The following is a 19,869-nucleotide window of genomic DNA, read 5'->3' on the forward strand; positions in this document are numbered from 1 at the left end:
CACCAAACTTCTGTGGACTAGGCCCAGAGATAATAAATTAAAATGTGGGATGCAGAAGGCAGAAATATTGATGTATAAATCAGAGGAGAATAAAATTGTTTTAGAAAAAGGAAAAACAGCAGTAAGATGCAATGATCACTTTGGTCTAACCAGAGACTGCTATTTATCTGCATCTTTTATCTCTTTTATCCTTCTCTTCTTGAGATACAATTTCAATAGGTTTGCAGCAGGGATTTGGAACATGCAACAAGAAGAGACCACAGAGAGCTAACTCGGGGAGCTACCACCTGGTGTATACCAAAGCACATGGTGGTGTTAAAAACACAAAAGGACAGGGTAGGCTTTTTATTCTGGATAGCTGTGTGTCAAATGTTCTGTGTGTAAACATATGTGCATATATATGCATATACACATACAGATAGATAGATGAATGTCAGCAACAGTTGTGTGAAAAATTCAAAGATGCTCAAATCGGGTGTGATAGATCTTCAGTGCTTATTGGGTGCATTTTAAATGCAGTTTTTCTTTCCATATGGACCGTATTTTGAGCCCCCTTTTCTTCTTGCCTTTTACTTTGTTTGGGTATTCATTTTCTTTGTGCAGAAGGCCACCAGGACATCTGTAAAACCACATCTTTTTTAGTAAAGACTACAGAATTTGGCCTATAGTTTTAGTGTTCTTTGAAAAAACAAGGAAAATCAGGGACCATTTTGTCCACTACTACAGCACTACTACAGCAGTGTTTGAAGTAATTGCCTTAAACAGTTCAGAAGTCTTTCCACTTTATTTAAATACATTACTTTTTGAAAAAAGCCCTTATATCTGTGAGGTGGGGCCTTTTGAAGGTGTTGTTCTTTTGATCCATGGGTCTCTTAAACACACATTTTTTCTTCAAAGTAACTGTTATAGACTCCCTGTCACAAATCTTTCTCGTTAGGAATTCTGCTTGAAGAACAGTTTGAATTTCAATATGAAGTATTTCAAACAAATACACCTAGTGCCTCAGCACATTTTTCTTATGGTCGGTCAGTGGCCCCAAGTGAAAAAAGGGAACCTTGGATAATTTGAAGTCTATTCCCAGCGACTCTTTGAAGAAAAATAAAAAAATTTCTGCAGTTGTAAGGTAAACTGTCTTTGTGAAGCTATTACAGAAAGAGCTCCAAACCCCACCATAAACACTCCTTGAAAGTCTTGATTCAGCTTTATGCAATGGTGTTGTAGTTACGGAATAACTTACGTTGGCAGGGATCTCGGGACATGGTCTGTTCATAGCCCCTGCTCAGGGTCAGGTTAACTTCAATGTTAGATCAAGTTGCCCAGGGCCTTATCTAATTAAGATGTGAATCTCTCTGAGGATGGACACTCCACAGCCACTCTGGGCAACTCATCCCAGTTCATCCTCATAAAAATTGTTTTTCTTAGTACCCAGTCATAATTTTGCTTGAAGCAGTGTCTCTTGGTGTCTGTTGTTTCTTGTCCTTTCATTGTGCTCCTCAGAGAAGAGTCTGACTCTGTCTTCTCTATAACCACCCATTAGATATTTGAAGACAGAAATGAGATCCTCTTTTAGCTTTCTTTTTTGCCAGACTAACAAACTTAGTTCTCTCGGTCTGTGCTTGTCCATCATGCACTCCAATTCCTTATGCTCTTATAGAAATGATGGAACTTCAGGGAAAAGCATCACACTAAACTGAACCAAGAGTTCACTGTCCTGCCTCTGATCAATAAACAAGACAGGTGTGAAACCCTATACCAGGAAATGATGCAGTAACATATAAGTGGATGAAACAAGTTACTTGGGACCTGGGGATATGTTCTTACTCCTAAATATAGGAAGTAATTATAAGCATGTCTGTTATTAGCAATTTAAGATGTCAGGTGAATGCCATTAGCATTTCAGGTTTCAGTTGCGAACATAATACTATTCTGGGAGCCTTTGTTGATTTCAGTAGATTCTGTATAGACACAGGGTCTGTCTTACCCATTGCACAAGTAACGCCGTAAGTATTTAGCTCTGAAATGTTTTCTGTAGCTAACAATGGCTGTTTTGTTTTACACACACACGCACATGCACGTATAGTTTTGTATAGTTTTGAATATTCTGATATGCTATAATGCAAAGGTATGTTTTCAAGCTAAAAATCTAAGAAGAGAAAAGTTATTTTAAAAAATTGGATGTAAGCAAAAAGAATTTTGTGGTGTCTAGAAAGCTTCTGAAGAATAGCTGGGATTCTTTTTAGAGCTGCTCTGTGGTTGTGTGCATAGGGAAGCACGTACATCATCTTAGATTTAAAGCAGTTATCTATAAGACAATTAAAGGAGCACATAGATTGCTTGAAAGCTTGTCTGGCTTATATTTAATTGTTCCAAAATTCTGGGAGACCTGCAGCTCAAGGACACCATCTCATTGTAAAGAAAACCAGAAGTGAACTTGCTTCTCTACATCAAGCGTGATTTTTCCAGTCAGGGTCTTCATGAAGGAGAATCATAAATCTGGAAAATTATAAGATCTTTCCCCATCAAGGTCAAGCCACAAATCTAAGTCACCAGGTCTCTTGCTTGGTATGTATGTTTTCTGTTTCTTAGAGCTAAACTTCCAAGAAGCGACCCTTTAAATGCTATCCACAGTAATTTTAGCAGCAAGTGTGAATTTTACCCTCTCTGTGGTATGAGTTACTTAAAACAAATGCCTGATAAAAGACCTTCTTGCAACAGACAGAGGGAACATGTAAAGGAACCTGTTAGCCTGATAATCTCTCCATTTGAAAATTTCAACTATTTTGCCACTTCATACATCTACGTTCATGTATACATTTGTATATATACCTACACGCACACACTCATGATACTATTTCAGTGCACCTTTTCTCCTTGGGACTTCCCAAATGCTGCAGAACAGAGAGAGGAGAATACAACAACCTGATGTCTAGGAGAAGTCAAATGTAATGAAGCACATTATACCAGTGCTCATGCTTTCTCTGCTGAAATTATCATCAGCAACTTGCTTTTATCTGCAGTGCTCTGAGTGAACACCTCTTCTCACTTCATGATCTACTTTTTCTTTTCTGCTCTTCTCCTTCCTCTTCCCTCCCACACGCATTTGCACTGTTCAGCTAGAACATCTGAATTCTGCAGTTCTGTGCACCTGCATGGAGCTGGACTAATCAAAGCATATTTCCCTAGACAGTTGTATGATTAGGGCACATCCAGTGAAGCCAGAAAGGCTCTAGCAAGGCCTGTCTCCAGCTTAGGAGAAGAACAACATAGATCTCTATAATACTAATATAATACATCTTCCAAAGTTGAAAATCTGCAAAATATACTTACGAATGCTGCAGAAATGACCATAAAGCAACAGCTAGAGTCACAGTTTCTAACTATAGAAAACCTAACCTCGCACCTCATTAACTGTGGAGGGGAGGAGGGAGTTACTAGCAACTGTGTATAGCATAGGTAGGACGAATGTATGTTTAAGCTGCAAGCCACAACACACCAAGACATAACACACATTCCACCCACTGTACCGCTGACAGAGTGGCATTAAGAAGGGCTATTTAATGGAGTATTTTCTCCTATACAGCATGTTGTTCAACTCCTTTCTTGTCAACTGAAAGCCATCCACAAGCTAAAACAGCAGCCCCAGGCCACGGAGAGAGAGATTGAGAGAGAGAGATGTGCTTTCAGCACTTTGACTGGACAGAACTTCAAATTTCTGCACACTTCTGCAACCTCACCATTGCCCCAGAGCAGGTTTAGTTGGTTTTGCAGAACCTGGGAGTCAATGTCACTTATGCTTCTGTTCAGTGCAAGTCTTAAATCATCAGATATATCTTGACAAGAGCTAAGAAACCAGCTTATCAATTTAGAAGAACCTGAGGCAAGTGACTGAAAAAGTTGTGCTGAATCTCTAAAGCAGTACTTGGTTGAGAATTTGGGTAGCGTTTGCCTGTCACTGTTCTTTTTTTACTTCCAGTAAGAAGGGGCTGGCTCCTGTGGCACATAAAAATACACAGCCAAACTGGTGATGAGTTCTGTGTCTCTGAAGTACAAAATGAAATCTGAGATATTAGTGAGATCCTCCATGTCCCAAAGATATCAGTTTTTTCATCAAACCAGGCCAAGGTAAGAAGGCATATGCCAACATGAAAGGTTTCACTATGTTAAATTGTGGTTGGGAAGTGGGGGACTGGATATCAACACTAGTGTTAACTCCCAGCTTGTTTCTGAAGAGCAGGGATCAGCAGTAGGCTGGATCAAAATGCTTTAGCTGTTCTCCAAAATGTCTGTCTTATATCAGGACAGAGAATATCCTGTCTACAGGAGACACCATGAGCAAAGCTGTAACTTTCTCACGTAGACTGGATTTCACTTAACTGGTAGAGAAGATGATAGTCAGGCCCTCTGTTCTGCGGCTCTGCCTTATTGCTGGGCCTTGCTAGCTCGCATAGAGGAACCAGAAAGTGAAACCGGCTTGGAAATCTGAGATCAGCCTCAGCTGACGGGCCAAGCCAAAGCAAGTGCAGAAAGTAAGGAGCAGTGAGGAGCTTTTAGTATATTTCCAGCTGTATTAACTTCATATATAAAATATCTCAGCCTAATAGTCTTAATCTGACAGTCTTGAAAAAACTGCTGTCTGTTGTTTGTGGAGTAACTGACAGTAAGGACATTAAATGTATCTCACAGTGCAGTTAAACCAAGCTTGCTTGCAATAGCTAATACGGATATGTATATACAGCATAAAAGAGTAATATCAGCAGTAAAGTAGTTTAAGTGGGTGTTTGTTTGAATTCAAGATGGATAATATATTTGATAGGTTTTTCTGGTTTTGTTTTTTCCTTTTGAGGTTTTACTTGCTTAATAATCAATTTAAGATGTTTTGAGGGTGTAAATGATTTACATCCTCAATATATATTGTCTACTATTGTGGCTCATGGAAAACACAAACTAGCCTTTCCCTTAAATAATTTGATTTTTAATGAAAGCATAAAACTTTTTTAAAAAGTAAAGATCATTGATCTTCAGAGTGTTCACCTGGTTGGATGCTTGTGCAAAGAATATCTACCATTTCAGCCTACTTAGCTCTCCAACATTGTGCTAGGAAATGTATCAAAACTAGGCTTTCTCAAAACACTTTTCCAGCTTCCCATTTCCACTTGGACCAGCAGTGCTGCAGAAGCTGCTATGGAAGCAGCAAAGAGCCATTCTTCCCATTTTGTGGGGAACTTCTCTTTTCTCCGTTGGTTTATGTGCTGTTTTTCAAGTAAACAAAAGAGAAAGTGCAGCCCCACGCTAGAGGTTTGGATTAGAGTTGGTTTTTGGAAGGACACTGGCGTTCGGCACCCTGACTATCTGAATGCTGCAGCAGTATGCAAAAGACATTATGTGCAGCTAGGAGGAAGTATCAGTCTGACCTTAAATAATTATGTTTAAGGAAGGCAAGCAATCTGTGAGCAGTAGTGATGAAGTATTCTGTCTACCAGACGTTGTTAGCAGGTATTTTCTGAGGCTAATGTAGGAGACTTAGGGAAAGGGAGCTTTCAAGAGTAAGGAGTACTTACTCTTGAATGTATGAGAGAGAGATTTTATGGGTCAGGACTGTGGAGGGCAGGCTGTTCTTGTCTTGTTCACTTTTTCATCTGTCCTTATTCCTGTTCACAGTGGAAGAAGGAAAGGAAAATAAACAACAGATTAATAGCTTTCCTTAGAAAAAGTTCTTTTGTGAATCTATGTACTTCCACAAGGTGCTGGTGGATGTGTGAAAATGTATCAGAAATTTCTCCCCTCAAGAAAGAGTCCCAATTGATCAACGTGGGGTAACCTGCTGGGCATCAGCAAAATGAAAATAAGGCTGGCACATCAAACAGGAGTTAATCTCTCTCTCAGTGTACCTTTGTCTGAAGAAAAAGACCCTAATTTTTATTTACCAGTTTACAGGCCTGATAGACCTACCTTGCTCCAGGAACTGGCAATGTTTAGCCAACAAGTTAGGATTTTTAGTTTTTCTTTTTTACATAAAAGCAATTTTAAATAATGCCTCTGTGCTTTAATCCAGAATTTCATAAACTCTAAAGTGGATCTTCTTTTGACTAGAGAGTCATAGCCTCTTGCCAAATGATTGTTGCATGGAGTTTCATCTTCTGCGCTATTTCCTAACATACAAAGTATAGGAAGCAACACTTGCCATGAGACAGAAAGAGGATGTGCAAATATTTTATGCTGATCTTTGGAGGAAGAACATGTTACCTCAGTTGGTCTGTCAGCCTGAGCTTGATATGGGAAAAATGAGCTATTCTTGCTACGCCAGAATTTATATTGCTCGCATTTTATCAGTTTTTAAAACAAACTCATGAAATAATAGATACACTAGGCCAATTTTATTTTTGTCAGAGACTAGATTTTTGGCAGTGTGTATGTAAGCAAAAATTATAAAATTAGCTGTGATGGAACTGCAATATTTCTCTGTGAGACACGTGAAAGATTTTTTCATGAACTAATAGAATCTGATAATGTTTTATTCCTGCTGCTATGCAGTAGTTTATATGTTCAGAGAATGCCAGTTATTTTGAGACTATCACAGCATGAACTGTTTCAGCATGATACTTTTTAAGCTTTCCCTCATGCTCTTCAAGAATTTTTTTGTCTATTCCATTGCAGCTATGTGTTTATAAGAGCCTAGCTATCTGTTCCTGTAACAGTTCTGACATGGCTAAAACAGCCAATTTGTGCTAAAAGTCTTTGAATGTTTATTACAAAATAACAGTGAAATAGTAATAAGGTATAAAACCAAAATATTAATGAAGCAACACTTTTTAATTTCAAACTCTTTAAGTTCCCATTACAAGTCTATCTTTTCTCCTATTTGTCTTTAAATCACCTTTGTTTTCTTGGCTCTCTGCCACAATTTCTCTCTCATACAAAAACCTACTGTTTACCTGGTTGTCCTTTTAAAACTATTTCGTCTATTTTTCTGCTCTTCAGTTACTCGAGTTTAATTATCCCCTTTAACAAGGAGTGGTAGTGAAGCATGTGAAATTAAATACATGACTTTGCAAAATATTCATATTAATCTTTTTAATGGAATTTGAAATGCTTAATTGAATCTCTTTTTCACTTTTGCTCAGATTTACCTTTTGCGGTTCTCATTGGGGCTAGATACCAGTCCACCTGCCTATGACTATTTTCACTGGATTTCCAGAATACTATAGAAGTTTGGAGAAGGCCAAATCAATCTCTGATCTTTTTTTTTTTTTTTTAAAAAAAGTCAATCCAGCCATCTTAACCTGGTAGCTCCTAACTGTAGATCTCATTTTTCCTCAGTAATCTAGCGTTGTCTTCTATTTTTCTCTTCCATTTACGTTTTTATCTGCAATAAGTGTCCTTTGTGTCACAGGACAAAAACAGGGATAAAGAAAAAGGGGGATAAAACAGGGACAAAGTGATAATCAATATGGAGGTAGCAGGGAAAAGGAGAGGGCTGGTAATTTAGTAAATTTGGATTTAATGTGACTATTATTGCAGAGGATTAACCAGCTTGAAATATTTTGACCAAGAACCTCATATAACATGCAGCAAGCAGCCCTCTTCCCACCCTGCTGCATTATATCTCACATGCTTTCTGCTTCTGCCTCCCTATCCTTCCACCGTTTCTTACCTGTATTGTGATTTTTTTTTTAAACTGTTAAATCTAAGACAGTCATGAAAGATATGTGGTAATATTAATTTTTTAGCCCTTCTACTAAAGGAACAAATATGCAATGCATATATATATATATATGTATGTATGTATGTATGTATGTATAGACTGTGAATTGAAAGTGTTTTTGGACAAAAAAACATATAAAATGAAGATCTTGCAGGTAGGGAAACTGAGATAGGGAGCTGTGGAATAGACTCTGATTTGCAAATTAGATCCGTAGATCAACCTGATCTCCTAACTGTTTCAACTTCAAAGATGCATATTCCGAGATAGAGAAATCTTCATTCTTTTAGTTTTACAATGGCAGTTTCTTGACAAGCCACTGAGGAAGAAGTAATGCCTGCCACATGTTTATCTTTGGAGACATCCGTCTAACTCATTTGGACATCCCTAGAGAGAAAAATCATGTCAGAGCACGGAGAAGTGTAGGAGATGGGCTATCAGAAGATGACCAACAGCATCACTGTAAGCAGACCAGCCTTCTAGGTAAATAATTGTGGTTTATGTTTGGAAATACCTTGCTGAGAGGCGTTTTTATGCTTCTGTACCATAATAATTGCAATCGGCTGTGGGAATACATTTCTATCCACAAATAATCATAGTCTGGATGTTAGGAAAGCATTATATATAATATATTATGTAAAGTTATCTGGAATCTTATTGGAAAAATGAATGCAGATAATCTTGGATATGAGCACTGTCATCTGACAGATTGCAAAACACCTGAAGGTCTTGCAGACACAAGCTAATGGTGTATGACAACGGAGCTAGCTTTCTAGGTGGGAAGCAGTCCGGGCAGGAACAGAGCGTAGTGCTGCAAGCAAACAATACATGAATTAGGGTCACAGATGGTACCTACTTGGAAATGTTGCAAAATGGACAGAGAACTGACATAAAGAAAGCCGTCTACTGAGTCAAGACACACACTAACCAACGGTTAGCTTAGAAGTATTATGGTGTAGGAAAATAGCCCAAAACCCAGGTTCAGTTGCATACCCTGAAGCTGCATGCCTTGCTCTGGCTAAAGCCATGATTTTAAAAAAACAAAACAAAACCAACAATAACAACAACAAGATCCACCCACCGTTTGGTTTTATTTCAAGCACAAGTTCCAGAATAAACTGACATGTCTTTATGTATGCTACAGAGTACACAGGAAACAATGTCCAGGCGATAAGGGACTGTCCAGTGAACTGCAATGAAATTTGTGACTGTTGTTTTGAAACCAGAATGGAAATATTTTGGGAAAGATTGTTTCTGTAGACATTTTCTTCTTTTTTGTGTAGGCTTCTGGGCTGGTGTTACTGTTGCTTAGACTCATGTTCTCTCTGGCCTTCGGTAAATATGGCACTGCTGTGACTGTCTCCATGGTGCAGGTAAGATGGCATTTACTGCACAGTATTATGTAACAGCATATAATTTGGGGAGAATAATTAGCAGGCGCACATTAGTTAATTGGAGGCAAACAAGCAATCAGACTTTCTAAAGGCCGGGCAGACTCAGTGAAGGTAACGGGCAATCATGCACAGGGGAGCTGGTTTGGTACCTCCAGCTCTGGTCTTCCTGCTCCTGGGTTTCCCAGTGTGGTTGTGCACAGCACAGCTCCTGTCTGCCATCCAGATCCTTGCTTTTTAAAGCTGCACTTGCCCAGGTTCAGTTGCTAAGATAGTCATGTGAGTGTCTATGAGAATTTGAGAAGCTCGTGTTACAGTTTATGTGCTAAGGGTGACTCTAGAGATTGCAGCTAGGAAAAATGAAACTGAAAGAAGGAAAAATCTGCCATCACTGACTCTCCCAGATGAGAGTTCATCTAGAAATGGACCATGAGTAGCAAATATTCAAATAATTGTTCTCAAGTCTTCAGTTCTGCTCCTTCTATTCATTTTCCACTTCAAAATGAATGATGGAAGGATCACGGAAGTAAAAGAAGGAAAAGTACTGTGGGTAAAAATGCTAGAAGACAGTGTCATATTTTCATTCTTCAAATTAACTTAAAAAAAAACGGAAGATTAAAAAAAAAATTAAAGAAATTCCAGCAAATTCTAGTACTACGATGGCCTATCTCTTGTGTTGTATTAGAAATAGAATTGCATAGACAATGTGTTACTTTAATATCATCCTAATTTCTTGACAGATGTCTTGAACAGGCTACTGTCATGCTCTAACAGGGCTAAAGGAAGTTTTAGACATCTCAGGCATATTCCAGGTGAACATCTTCCTTTCACTAAGTCTTAAATATAATCCAGCTTAAGATCATCCTTAAGGAGCAGGTATATAAAATATATTATGCCTTGTGGCAGGGGACCCTGAGATGTTAATGGCAGAAGAAGAAACAGAGTAATTCAGATCATTGTAATCCCTATTGGCTTCTCTGTGTTTGCGGCTGTCTCAAAATCCAACATGATTTGCCTTCTTTTTCCAAATTCCCTATGGATCTAGACCATTTTCCCCCCAAATTTTGCATCTTCCCATTCTACTCTGCACACAGTTGCTGCCTTGCCTCTGTTATTTCCCCCATTTCAATATCACCTGCTCAATATTGAATTCTCTTTTCTCTTTTTCCAAACCAGTATGCCTCTTATCCTTTCAGATTTTGACTGTAGACTTTTCTCTTCTCCATACCTGGCATATGGTGTCGTATGATCACCTGCAGTAAGGATGGTGTATGGAACCATGAGCCCAGAAGGCTAGTGAAACAACTGAAGGGGGGTCTGTTGTTTGTTTGATGTTATTTGTGTAATGTGAAATCAACTTGTTCATTGTGCAACTTTTGAGCACTACAAAGCTACATTCTGAGCTGTTCTTAGCATTCAGCTCTCATTCAAAAACAGGAGGAGTAGCGCATGTTCAGCACAAATCGGATTCAATGCTTTTGGGTGTGCTTCTGTTGTCTGAAGTGATCAAATTCTAAGGGGGCATAATATTACATGTCCAAAATTCAAGAACGTCCTTTTCAGAATAGCTGTGTCTAGTGTTATCCAAGAATGATTTTAGGTGTAAGCAAGAAGTAAGTGCATAGAACTTCTGAGAGCTTTTAAGATTTATTGCTCATTTTGGGCCAGATTGTGAGTAGTGCCTCAGGGATACCAAAATATGATCTCTGTCCTCAGCAGGTACAATACAGATCATGCAGGCAACGTATGAAGTGAAGATGTCAAACCAGCATTGCCTACGGGGTTGATAGCAGCATAGCAGTATGCCTACACAAAGATCTGTGTTGTATACTCTTGACCTTAAAATAATTTCATCTAATATGGCATATTACATAAAAATGTTTTCTTTCTTCAAGAAATAGTTCTTGGCAATTGTAAACAAACTTGATAAAAGCATATGCAAAATAGATTCCTTAGCAAATATTCAACACAAATTTAGGAGTATTGCAACATACATCCTTTAGCACAAACAATGTTTTCGCAGTGAGTCTATCAAATTAATTTCACAAGATGAAATGCATTCTGGAGGAGGCTGCCTTGATTTAAACTGAGTTGCCCTTGGGATGAATTTTTCCCATGTCCATTATTGTTTGCTGAGGTGTGTGCTTTCAGACTGTGTGGAATGCGTAATTCTGATGTACAGTCATGGTGCATATGAATGTAACTGAGCTGAGTCATATGAGCTGACTTCCATGCAAAGAAAAATATGCAGACCAAAGAAAGCGTACGTAACTTGTCATTTAAACCCAAGTGATATATGGAGTATATAGAGCATTTCATTTTTATTGAATTAGATGCTCTGTACTTCTTTTTTTTGAGGCCTCCAGACAGAAAGAAAACAAAGGTAGCCTCTCAAGAATATAGTTCCTTGAAAAGATTAAATTATAAATGTTCTTCAAAGGCATTAATACAAAATAGCCTCAGGTTAGGTACCAGTGGAGAGTTTTCTGAATTAAAAAAAAATAGTTAAAATTCTTTTCAATGAATGCCTAAGTAGCACAACACAGAATTTGAAAATCTGAACTTGGAGGTTCTGTTGGATGAGGAGAATGTGTGCTCCACTGTTATTTGGCTGAACTATCAGGAAAATGAACATAGGGTGAATACTAGCATGAAATCAATCAAGACAGGACAAAAAGTTTGTGGTTTTAGGGCTTACTGGTGTTTTTTAGTTACTGTTCTGTTTGATGGCACTGAACACAGCAAGCACCAAGAAGGATATATTTTGGGTGGCATAGGCCCTGTAGGTGCTTAGTGTGCAGGGTGGACACGGCTATTATTTGATACCTGATGACAGATACAGAGTGCCCCAACCTTCTGGCTAGATCCAACCTGAGATTTTAGTTTATTTGCCCTGTGGCTGTATGAAAATGCTGTTCAAGCTCTAGCTGCAACTCTTGCCTTCCCTCAGTCTTTCTCATCTGCTTCCTCACAGCCCTGTGTTACCTGGTGTAGAGACAGGGGACAGTGTTGGGAATGCTGAGCGGGATGGGAGAAGGGAGCTTCAAAGTCCCCTGGAGGATATTCACGCTCTTCTGGCCTCTAAGGTAGATAGTGGTGGGTTTTTTGCTGTCCCATACTTTCCCCCACCCCTCACTGGAGTACGAATCAGCTTCCACTTGTGAAATGCGGCAGGAAAGGAAATCTGCTTAACCACAGAATCGGGCAGGGACAGATGAATTTTCTTCTCCTTCACCTTGCTTTTGCCTACATGGTGTGATCAGACTGGGCCAAGAAGGACCACTGCTAAGTAATGATGCCTTCAGAAGGCAAAAATGTGAAACTCTTTTTTTTGTAGTAGTGTTTGAGGACCACAACACGCCCAGTGCACTCTATAGTCTAATGCCTTCATGCCTGTCATCGCACAACTTATAAAACAACTGCAGAAACATCTTTTGGCAAAAAGGAAGTCAGCAGCAACTGGAGAGGCTATTTGATATCCGGCCTTTCTCAGCAAGCTCTAAGATTGTTTGGGATCTGGGCAGGGCTTTTGCACTGTCTAGATCAGTGGCTCAGTAACTACAGGCTTTTTGCCTGCTGTATTACAAGAGGCGCTGTGCGGGAGGACTGGACATGCACAGCATGCTCTGTTGGTGTGCTACCTCGTACAGCCAGGCTCTTCACCAGGACTTCATGCTCTGGTCATCAGTGAGGGACCAGACCTCCCTTCCAGCTCAAGAAGGGGACAAAGGGGCATCCGGCCAGGCTAGAGCTAAGGCTCTGCCCAGCTGGTTGTCTGGGGCAGGAACAGTAACCTCCCCCCCATTTGGGGGGAACCTGTTGGAAAGGGGATGCCAGACAGTTCAGGGCTGGGGCTGAAGGGCTCTGTGCTGAGGCTCATCCTTCCCTGAAACTCAACTCACTACGCCCAGGATGGTGGCTATGTAGTTACTAGAGAAATACATACTTCCCTAAGGAAGGAATCCTTGGCTCATGGGCTCATTTTCAGTTCTGTGGGTGTTTATCAGAGCTATCTAAGGACTATAGCAGGAGAGAGAAAGAGAATTAGGATAGGAGGCTGAGGAAGGCATATCCTTATCATCATCTGCTTATTCAATAATTACTATTCTCCTGTGGGAAATCTGGGTCACGTGTAAGTCAATGCCAGTCAGAGACAGTGGATGTCTCTGCATTCCTCATTGCATCTCTCTGTGGAATAATTTGATTTTTCCCCCCCCCTCCTTATGTCATAGCTGTTTCACAAATCTATTGGAAGGATAGAGCTCTGGATATATAGTATCTGATAAGATTTTACTTTCATTGTTGCAGCAGATTCAAACTCTTTTTTGTGACTGTCAGACCCAGTTTTGGTGGATTTTAAATGATTTGGTGATTTTAACTTACAAACTTACTTTCCTTGCCAGAAAAGTTAAACAGAAGAGGGAGGCCATATCTTGGCCATCAGCCAGCCCTATGTTGACTTGTTTTGCAGGAATTTCCCCTTCAAACCATCTTCTTTTACTGTTTCTGAGGCAGCTACTTTTATGGACCATCTTTTCTACTCAGCAAATCTATAGCAACCATTCTCTGAACAGTCATTCTCATATGGCACTAAGCTGCCCTCTCGTTTACCAGTAGAGCTAAGATTTCTCTGTCAGTTCTGAATCTTCTGATACACACAATTTTATATCTTGCAACATTTAGGGTCTTCTGCCTAATGCACCTGCTAGCAGAATACACTGATTCCATTTGCCCAATCCTATATTTTTTGCTTAAATCTGTACTTTCTTTTGTGTAACTTTTAGTTTCATGTATGTAGTTGATAATTGCCTGCTTTCAAAGGCTTGAATTATGAAGGGAGAAAGCTTGAAAGAGTTTGCTGCTTGTTGCACACTGCCTTCCTCCTCCTTTGGCCAGGTCTGCAGCTGTTTTAAGGACTTGGTAACTAAAATGCACATGGCAATTCACAGTGCCAGCTTATTGATTAGTTTCTTTGAAAAGCCAGTGTGTTAGTACCATAATATCTTTCATTTCTTCTTCAGATGTTCAAATAGACAAATGTCAAATACACAGGTTGTACCGATGTTTGTATTTCAAATGCATTGCAAGCAGATGGAATATTACAACATCTGAAGCTAACCTAAGATCAAAGACACTGTAATTTCTGTGAATGGTGTTTGTTTTCTCTCAGATACAGGGCAATGGTTAAACTCATTGCCAAAATATGTTGCTTTCATAGCCACTGAAATAGATTTGCTGAATGAGGGGTCTGTTCTGGGAAAGAGAGAGTTTTTTCTTCTTAGCAGTTCACTAAGACTCAGGATATATTGTTTGAGTCCCTCTAACCTCTCCCGAGTTTCACATGTAATCTTTGGTCAGTAATTTTAGCAATCCGTGGTTTATAGTTCCTCACCTGTTAAATGAGGGATAATAACAATAATATACCTTGATTTACAGTGATGGCTAGAGTGTGCGATGTGTATCATTAAATAATACATGTGATATGTTGCAATATTTAAGTAGTATGGAGACTGTGTAAGTATCACACAGACAGAAAAGGTCCATCATGTAGCAATTATTCTTGGAAAGACGTCTTGAAAAATCGGGTTGAGGTTCTGTAAGACTGCTGGGGAAGATCAGGTAGAAATGGAACTTGGGTCCATCTACCTTACTGACAACCTTTACATGAAATTCTCTATAGGACACTGTGCTCTATATTCATCAGATGGGACACTTCAGCACTATGGTTTTGTCCAGGAATAACAGGGAAGAAGATACCAGCATTGAAGATAGTATATGACTGTAGTCCAGATTCAACTTGCAACAACTTCCCGATGATGAAGTTATTGTATATCAAAGCTAGGGTCTCTGAAGACTGACTGATGCCACTATGTCGGTTTTGTTCTGAACACATCTATAATATAACTATTATTACAACCAGTTGTTATACAGATATGTTATATAATGTAAGATAAGATTTTGGTCTGTGTTATAGGACTTCACTTGAACTTGCACCCGAGGAAGCTGGTTTTAATCTTCTGGAGAGTCTGATTCACTAATTTCATATGTGGATTACTATGTAAATTTGTGCAACTTTACAGTGTGATGTTTAGGAAGTCTCTAAAGGACTTATGATATGAATGAACAATAAATGCAAATAGACTCTTTTCCCTTCTTTGTCTGTCTTGTGGCAGGATTGTGTTGTCACTTTTAAAAACTTTGAATTGCCAGTAAGAGATGCGATCTCAACATTATTCCCTTTGCAATTTCATGCTACCAACTACTAGAAAGGAACAAAATATTCCAGTTTCCAAGGATTTACAATTTTTTTATGGAACAGGTGAATAGTTTGACTTTCTATTTTGTAGTTGGTAAAAACTAAGTAGTGTTGCATGGAGCTAGCTAATTAAGAACTGAACATCATAGGAAACAGACTGCTTCTATCCATTTTTTATGTACTGCTGTTGTGCCTAGAATTGCATCCCTGAAGACAGATTCTTGAGAAAGATATATTCCATGTCTAGAGGTTCTTCTTTTAATCAGCAATCGCTTCACTTGAGGATGTGTCTCTTTATGAAGGCCTTGTTGCCAGTGTAATGGTTATATTGATTGACTTTTTTTCTCCTCGAGAAGAGTCTATAAATAAGAAAGGACTCAATGAAATGTACACTGTAAAAAAGTGAATATGAAGAAAAAGAATGGCTGTTGGTTGAATCCAGTCTTTTGAAAAGTTAAGTGTTGTTCGGTTCCTCAGTTGAAATGGCTGAAAATGTTCAATTTCATTTGAATTAAGGAAGCTGAGCATTACTGTAGCAACTTAAGAAAAACCCTCTTGACTTCCTGGAAACTGAAAGAATTTTTTTTTTTTTTTTTTTTTGACGAAGGAAGAAGTAGTTGCCTCTGACATCACTGAACTGCAAGTTTGCAAGTGGTTAGTTTGGGGTAACAGAGGAAGCAGCTCCTTCACTGTGATAAGCTGGCAGTGCAATGTATGTGCCTGGCTATTCTCCTTTTTGATTCAAATTTTGCTGAGAAATTATTTTGCAGAGAGATAACGCTTATTTTGCTTTCCAGAGAGAGAGACATACACATGCTGTTTCATAAGGATACGCCTGATTTCCAGAAATAACCATGTTTTTGTGGCTTAAAGTCTTAGCATTTGGCTTTGTCATTCTGGACCAGGATGCTTTTGTCAAAGGTAGGTACCAATTGATATTTTGTTCTCTAATTTTGAACCTATAATGTTCTGTGTAGAATTGAAACAATTTAAAAGCTTTGAAAAATGGAGAACTAACATCTTTCTTCAGGAACTAGAATACAATTGTATGTAATGTTGTCAGAACCTAGATCAAGATGATTGACTCATAATATTCAGGGCTAAAATGTCTTCCGCATGGTCATGGGTGAGCGCTGTATGAACTGCTACTAAAAAAAAGAACTGCAGTTGCATTTGAAAAAGAATACATTTAGATCTCTTATGTGAACCTATTCAATACTATCTTTACGTTTGGTTTCATCTCACAGGGCAGTACTTTTGTTTTCTATGCTTAAAAGCTTTAAGAAAAATTTTTGCATCCATTTAAACCACTCCCTGATCTCAGATTCTGCATACAGTTCCTCAAATTTTGATTTTTACTGCAGTGGGGCTGGGGAAAAAATGAAACATTGTAAGCTTCTTTCTACTGTTGGAAAATTACATTTATAATTAATTAGTTTATAAAAACTGCTTCTTCAAAGAGCCTTCAAAATTTTGAATTGTCTATAACTACTACCCCACTGCAGGTGAATTTAAGTCACTTGACCTTTTTAGCTTTAAAAGAGAAAGATGTAGGTGGAGAGGTTGAGCTCACAAAACATACTAGATATGTAAAAGTTGCGACGGTGAGTAGCAATAAAAACAATTAATACTGAGGTAATAATTTATATGAAAATAAGAGCTTGGTTGATGTACGTTTGAAGAAAACATTTTCTTGAAAAGAACATACAGCATTGTATATCTATATATCTTTTTTCAGTTTAGGTATTTAATACAATTTGGCATAGTTTATGGCGGATACAAAGTCTTTTCGGTTAAGTAACGTTCATCTTAAAAGTGCTCATAACTTACGTGTTCTGAAATGGTAACAAATTACGTGTAGTGCCAGAAATGCTTCTCACATATGTTGAATTTATTTGTTTCTATCCTCACTTTATCACAGTAACTCCAGATTTATACTGATGTAAGCAAGAAAATGATCTTCCTTTTAGTTGATAACCAGCTTAAAGAGCATATGAAGCCAGAACATTAGTTCTCTTGTCCTTCAAAGTCTCTGAAGAGAGCCATCACGCAATAAATCTGGTTGGATGTTATGAGAAAACAAGTGAATGCTGTACTGTGAAGGAAAAGAACAAAACATTCTCTCTCATTTTTCCTGACTTTATCTGCTGTGCTACTTTTCATTTTATAAGTCTTTTTCTATGGCTTCCTACTGCTGCCTTCTTTCAGGAAAGGCGGGTTACAGTCTGCTTTTGCAGCCGCCTCCGCAGTCAGTGGACACATTAGCTAACAGAGAGGCCTGGAAGACAGAAAGAGGGGTAGCAGTGTTTTATTTCAAACAATAGTTATTTTTTCTGTCTACAGACAGTAGTCTGGCTTGATCCAGTTCCTCACTACATGTTGTTGCTGTACAGAAGAGCCTCAAAGAAATGCAATGGTTTAACTTCTCTCTAGAACACTTAAAGCAATTAGCAGCCTGATTCTGCCGTATCAAGGACTCAACATTGCATTTTCACCATGTCTTTTGGTGCATGCTTATTTGAGACTCCTGTCTTTCTGTTCTGCATCACGTTTCTACAGTTAAGACCCATCTGTATAATTTTCCCCGTATTTTTGGCTTTCAGGACATCTTTCTCTGTATATACAACAGGGCAGAAGGGTAGGAGCAGAAGGCTCCTGGAGATAGCTAGCTTTATGAAAATCTTTAGTTGTCAGGTGTGTGCCTTTTAAAATCTTTAGTGCAAGGTTGATACCTTAATGCCTTCTATTATCTAGGCTGACTTCCTGATCCAAAAACTAATGTTCACGTACCCGATGCAATGCATCATTCCATGTCTTTGTAAAATACAACTTTGCTTTTATTAAAAAAAAAAAAAAAAAGAAAAAAAGGAAAGAAAAAGAAATGCAGGATTTGCAGCACTTTTTTTTTTCTATTAGCCCATTAACTCAGGTTCCTCCTCCACCCTCCACAGAAGTATTAGCAATTCAGTAGCTTTCAAAAGCCTTTACCCACTGCAGAGCAATTTCCTTTGTTTCAGGAAGCTAAATAATTACTTGATAGTTTCATGTGCGACTCTATTTTCCAAGTAAATGTACAGAGCTTCAGTAGGCACACACAAATCTGGGACCACAGAATCTCTGTGCTCAGAAGCTATGGAGAATTCCACTGGGAAGTGCTCATGGGTTCTTGGCACCATAATAAGCTCTGGTACAGGTACAGGCAAGGGGAGTGCCGCAGCCTCAGACCACCACCTCCGATGTTTCCCTCTCATGGAAGCCCCACTGCAAGTTCTGTTGAGGATTATATCATATGCTTTTTCAGTTGGGTGCGCAAGGTTTTCTGAAATGCAAACCCCAGCCTTCTGCAGACAGAACAAGTTACCAGTTTTTCACAGCTTGCACACTTCTGATCACTGATTCAAGATCCTCTTGGGTGAACAGTTTGTGTATGCACAGGGGTGCAAGCAGTTTCTGGGTTGGCCAGATATGAGCCAGTTCTAAACTGGAAGCCGTTCGGTTTTATTAGTCTGGTGTTGTACCTAAAAAGACAAAGTCTACAGAGAGGCAGGATGCATATTTTAACCCGAGTACAGCACCACACTAATGTGGCTCCATGGTTTCTGAACTAAAATTAGCTACTGACTTGGACCAGATGCATAATTTTCTTTACCCATTCACCTAGACCTACACAAACAGAGAATGACGTATGGTTGGATTGCTGATACAGTATATTCATTGGTAAGTGCAGAATAGGGAAGAGACATTGGTTCAAGACTAATGGGTCTTTCTTACATAGTATAGAAAAGATATTTGTTAATCATTCGTATTCACTCACATTAGCAAATTGTCGCACTGAGAACATTTTACTGGTCTAAACCTAAAGCCAAAATACTCCATGCAGAGACTAGTTGAGAAGAAAATCCTGCTCTCAGTGGCATGTTGTATTGGAGCTGCTTCCTTTACTTTTCATTTTTCTTTGGTGATCTTATGTTAATATATTTATGTTCTGAAGAACAAAATCAGCAGTGAGTGGTGAATGCATTGTACATAGTACCTGTAAATTCCTCCCCCTCCTTTTTTTCTTTGCTTTCTTTCTTTCTTTTTTTTTTTTTTTCCTGTGCAGCCGCATTTTGCTATATGCCGTAGCGTGCTGGGAGCAAGAAAAGGAAAACAGCAGGCCATGAATATGTTCAGTTCACTGTTTGCATTCTTGATCTAGTTTTAAGAGTTAATATTCATAAGTATATATCTGGCCCACCAGGAAGGCAGAACAAATTAACCCACAATGAACTCTCTGCTGTCACGGCTAGACTTCTCTCAGTACTCGTTTAACCACCTCATTTAGAGCTAGCTCGAGCGTCTCCGCTGCATTATGCTGCATTTTGCAGTACAGACCGTCACCGTCACTTCCCCTTGCATCCGTCGATGTCCTTCCTGTGCTGTCTAGCCCAGGCGTGAGCACCCCAGTGCAGTGCAGGGCAGTGGTCCCTGCAGCAGAGGGGCCTGGGACAGCACTGGAGCTGGAAGCATTGCAGGAAAATGTT

General features: G+C 39.0%; 1 protein-coding gene and 1 long non-coding RNA gene across 5 annotated transcripts in view; both read left to right on the forward strand.

Moving 5' to 3' along the window:
• The first annotated feature begins 1,132 nt into the window (after positions 1-1,132).
• On the forward strand, positions 1,133-15,236 carry LOC112994536 (uncharacterized). The gene is made up of 4 exons (XR_003261957.2): positions 1,133-4,122; positions 7,990-8,182; positions 8,983-9,072; positions 14,771-15,236. It is a non-coding gene; the product is annotated as an uncharacterized LOC112994536 (long non-coding RNA).
• Positions 15,237-15,953: 717 nt separating this feature from the next.
• Positions 15,954-19,869, forward strand: part of PTPRC (protein tyrosine phosphatase receptor type C) — a 67,817-nt gene continuing 63,901 nt past the window's right edge. For all 4 annotated transcript variants that reach the window (XM_064515778.1, XM_064515779.1, XM_026118933.2 and 1 more), the window contains exons 1-2: positions 15,954-16,058; positions 16,144-16,267. In XM_064515778.1, the coding sequence (XP_064371848.1) occupies positions 16,201-16,267 (67 nt within the window). In that variant the 5' untranslated portion in view covers positions 15,954-16,058; positions 16,144-16,200. The remainder of the gene's footprint in view (positions 16,059-16,143; positions 16,268-19,869) is intronic.

The sequence above is a fragment of the Dromaius novaehollandiae genome, chromosome 8 (assembly GCF_036370855.1).
Source record: "Dromaius novaehollandiae isolate bDroNov1 chromosome 8, bDroNov1.hap1, whole genome shotgun sequence".
Taxonomy (NCBI): Eukaryota; Metazoa; Chordata; class Aves; order Casuariiformes; family Dromaiidae; genus Dromaius; species Dromaius novaehollandiae.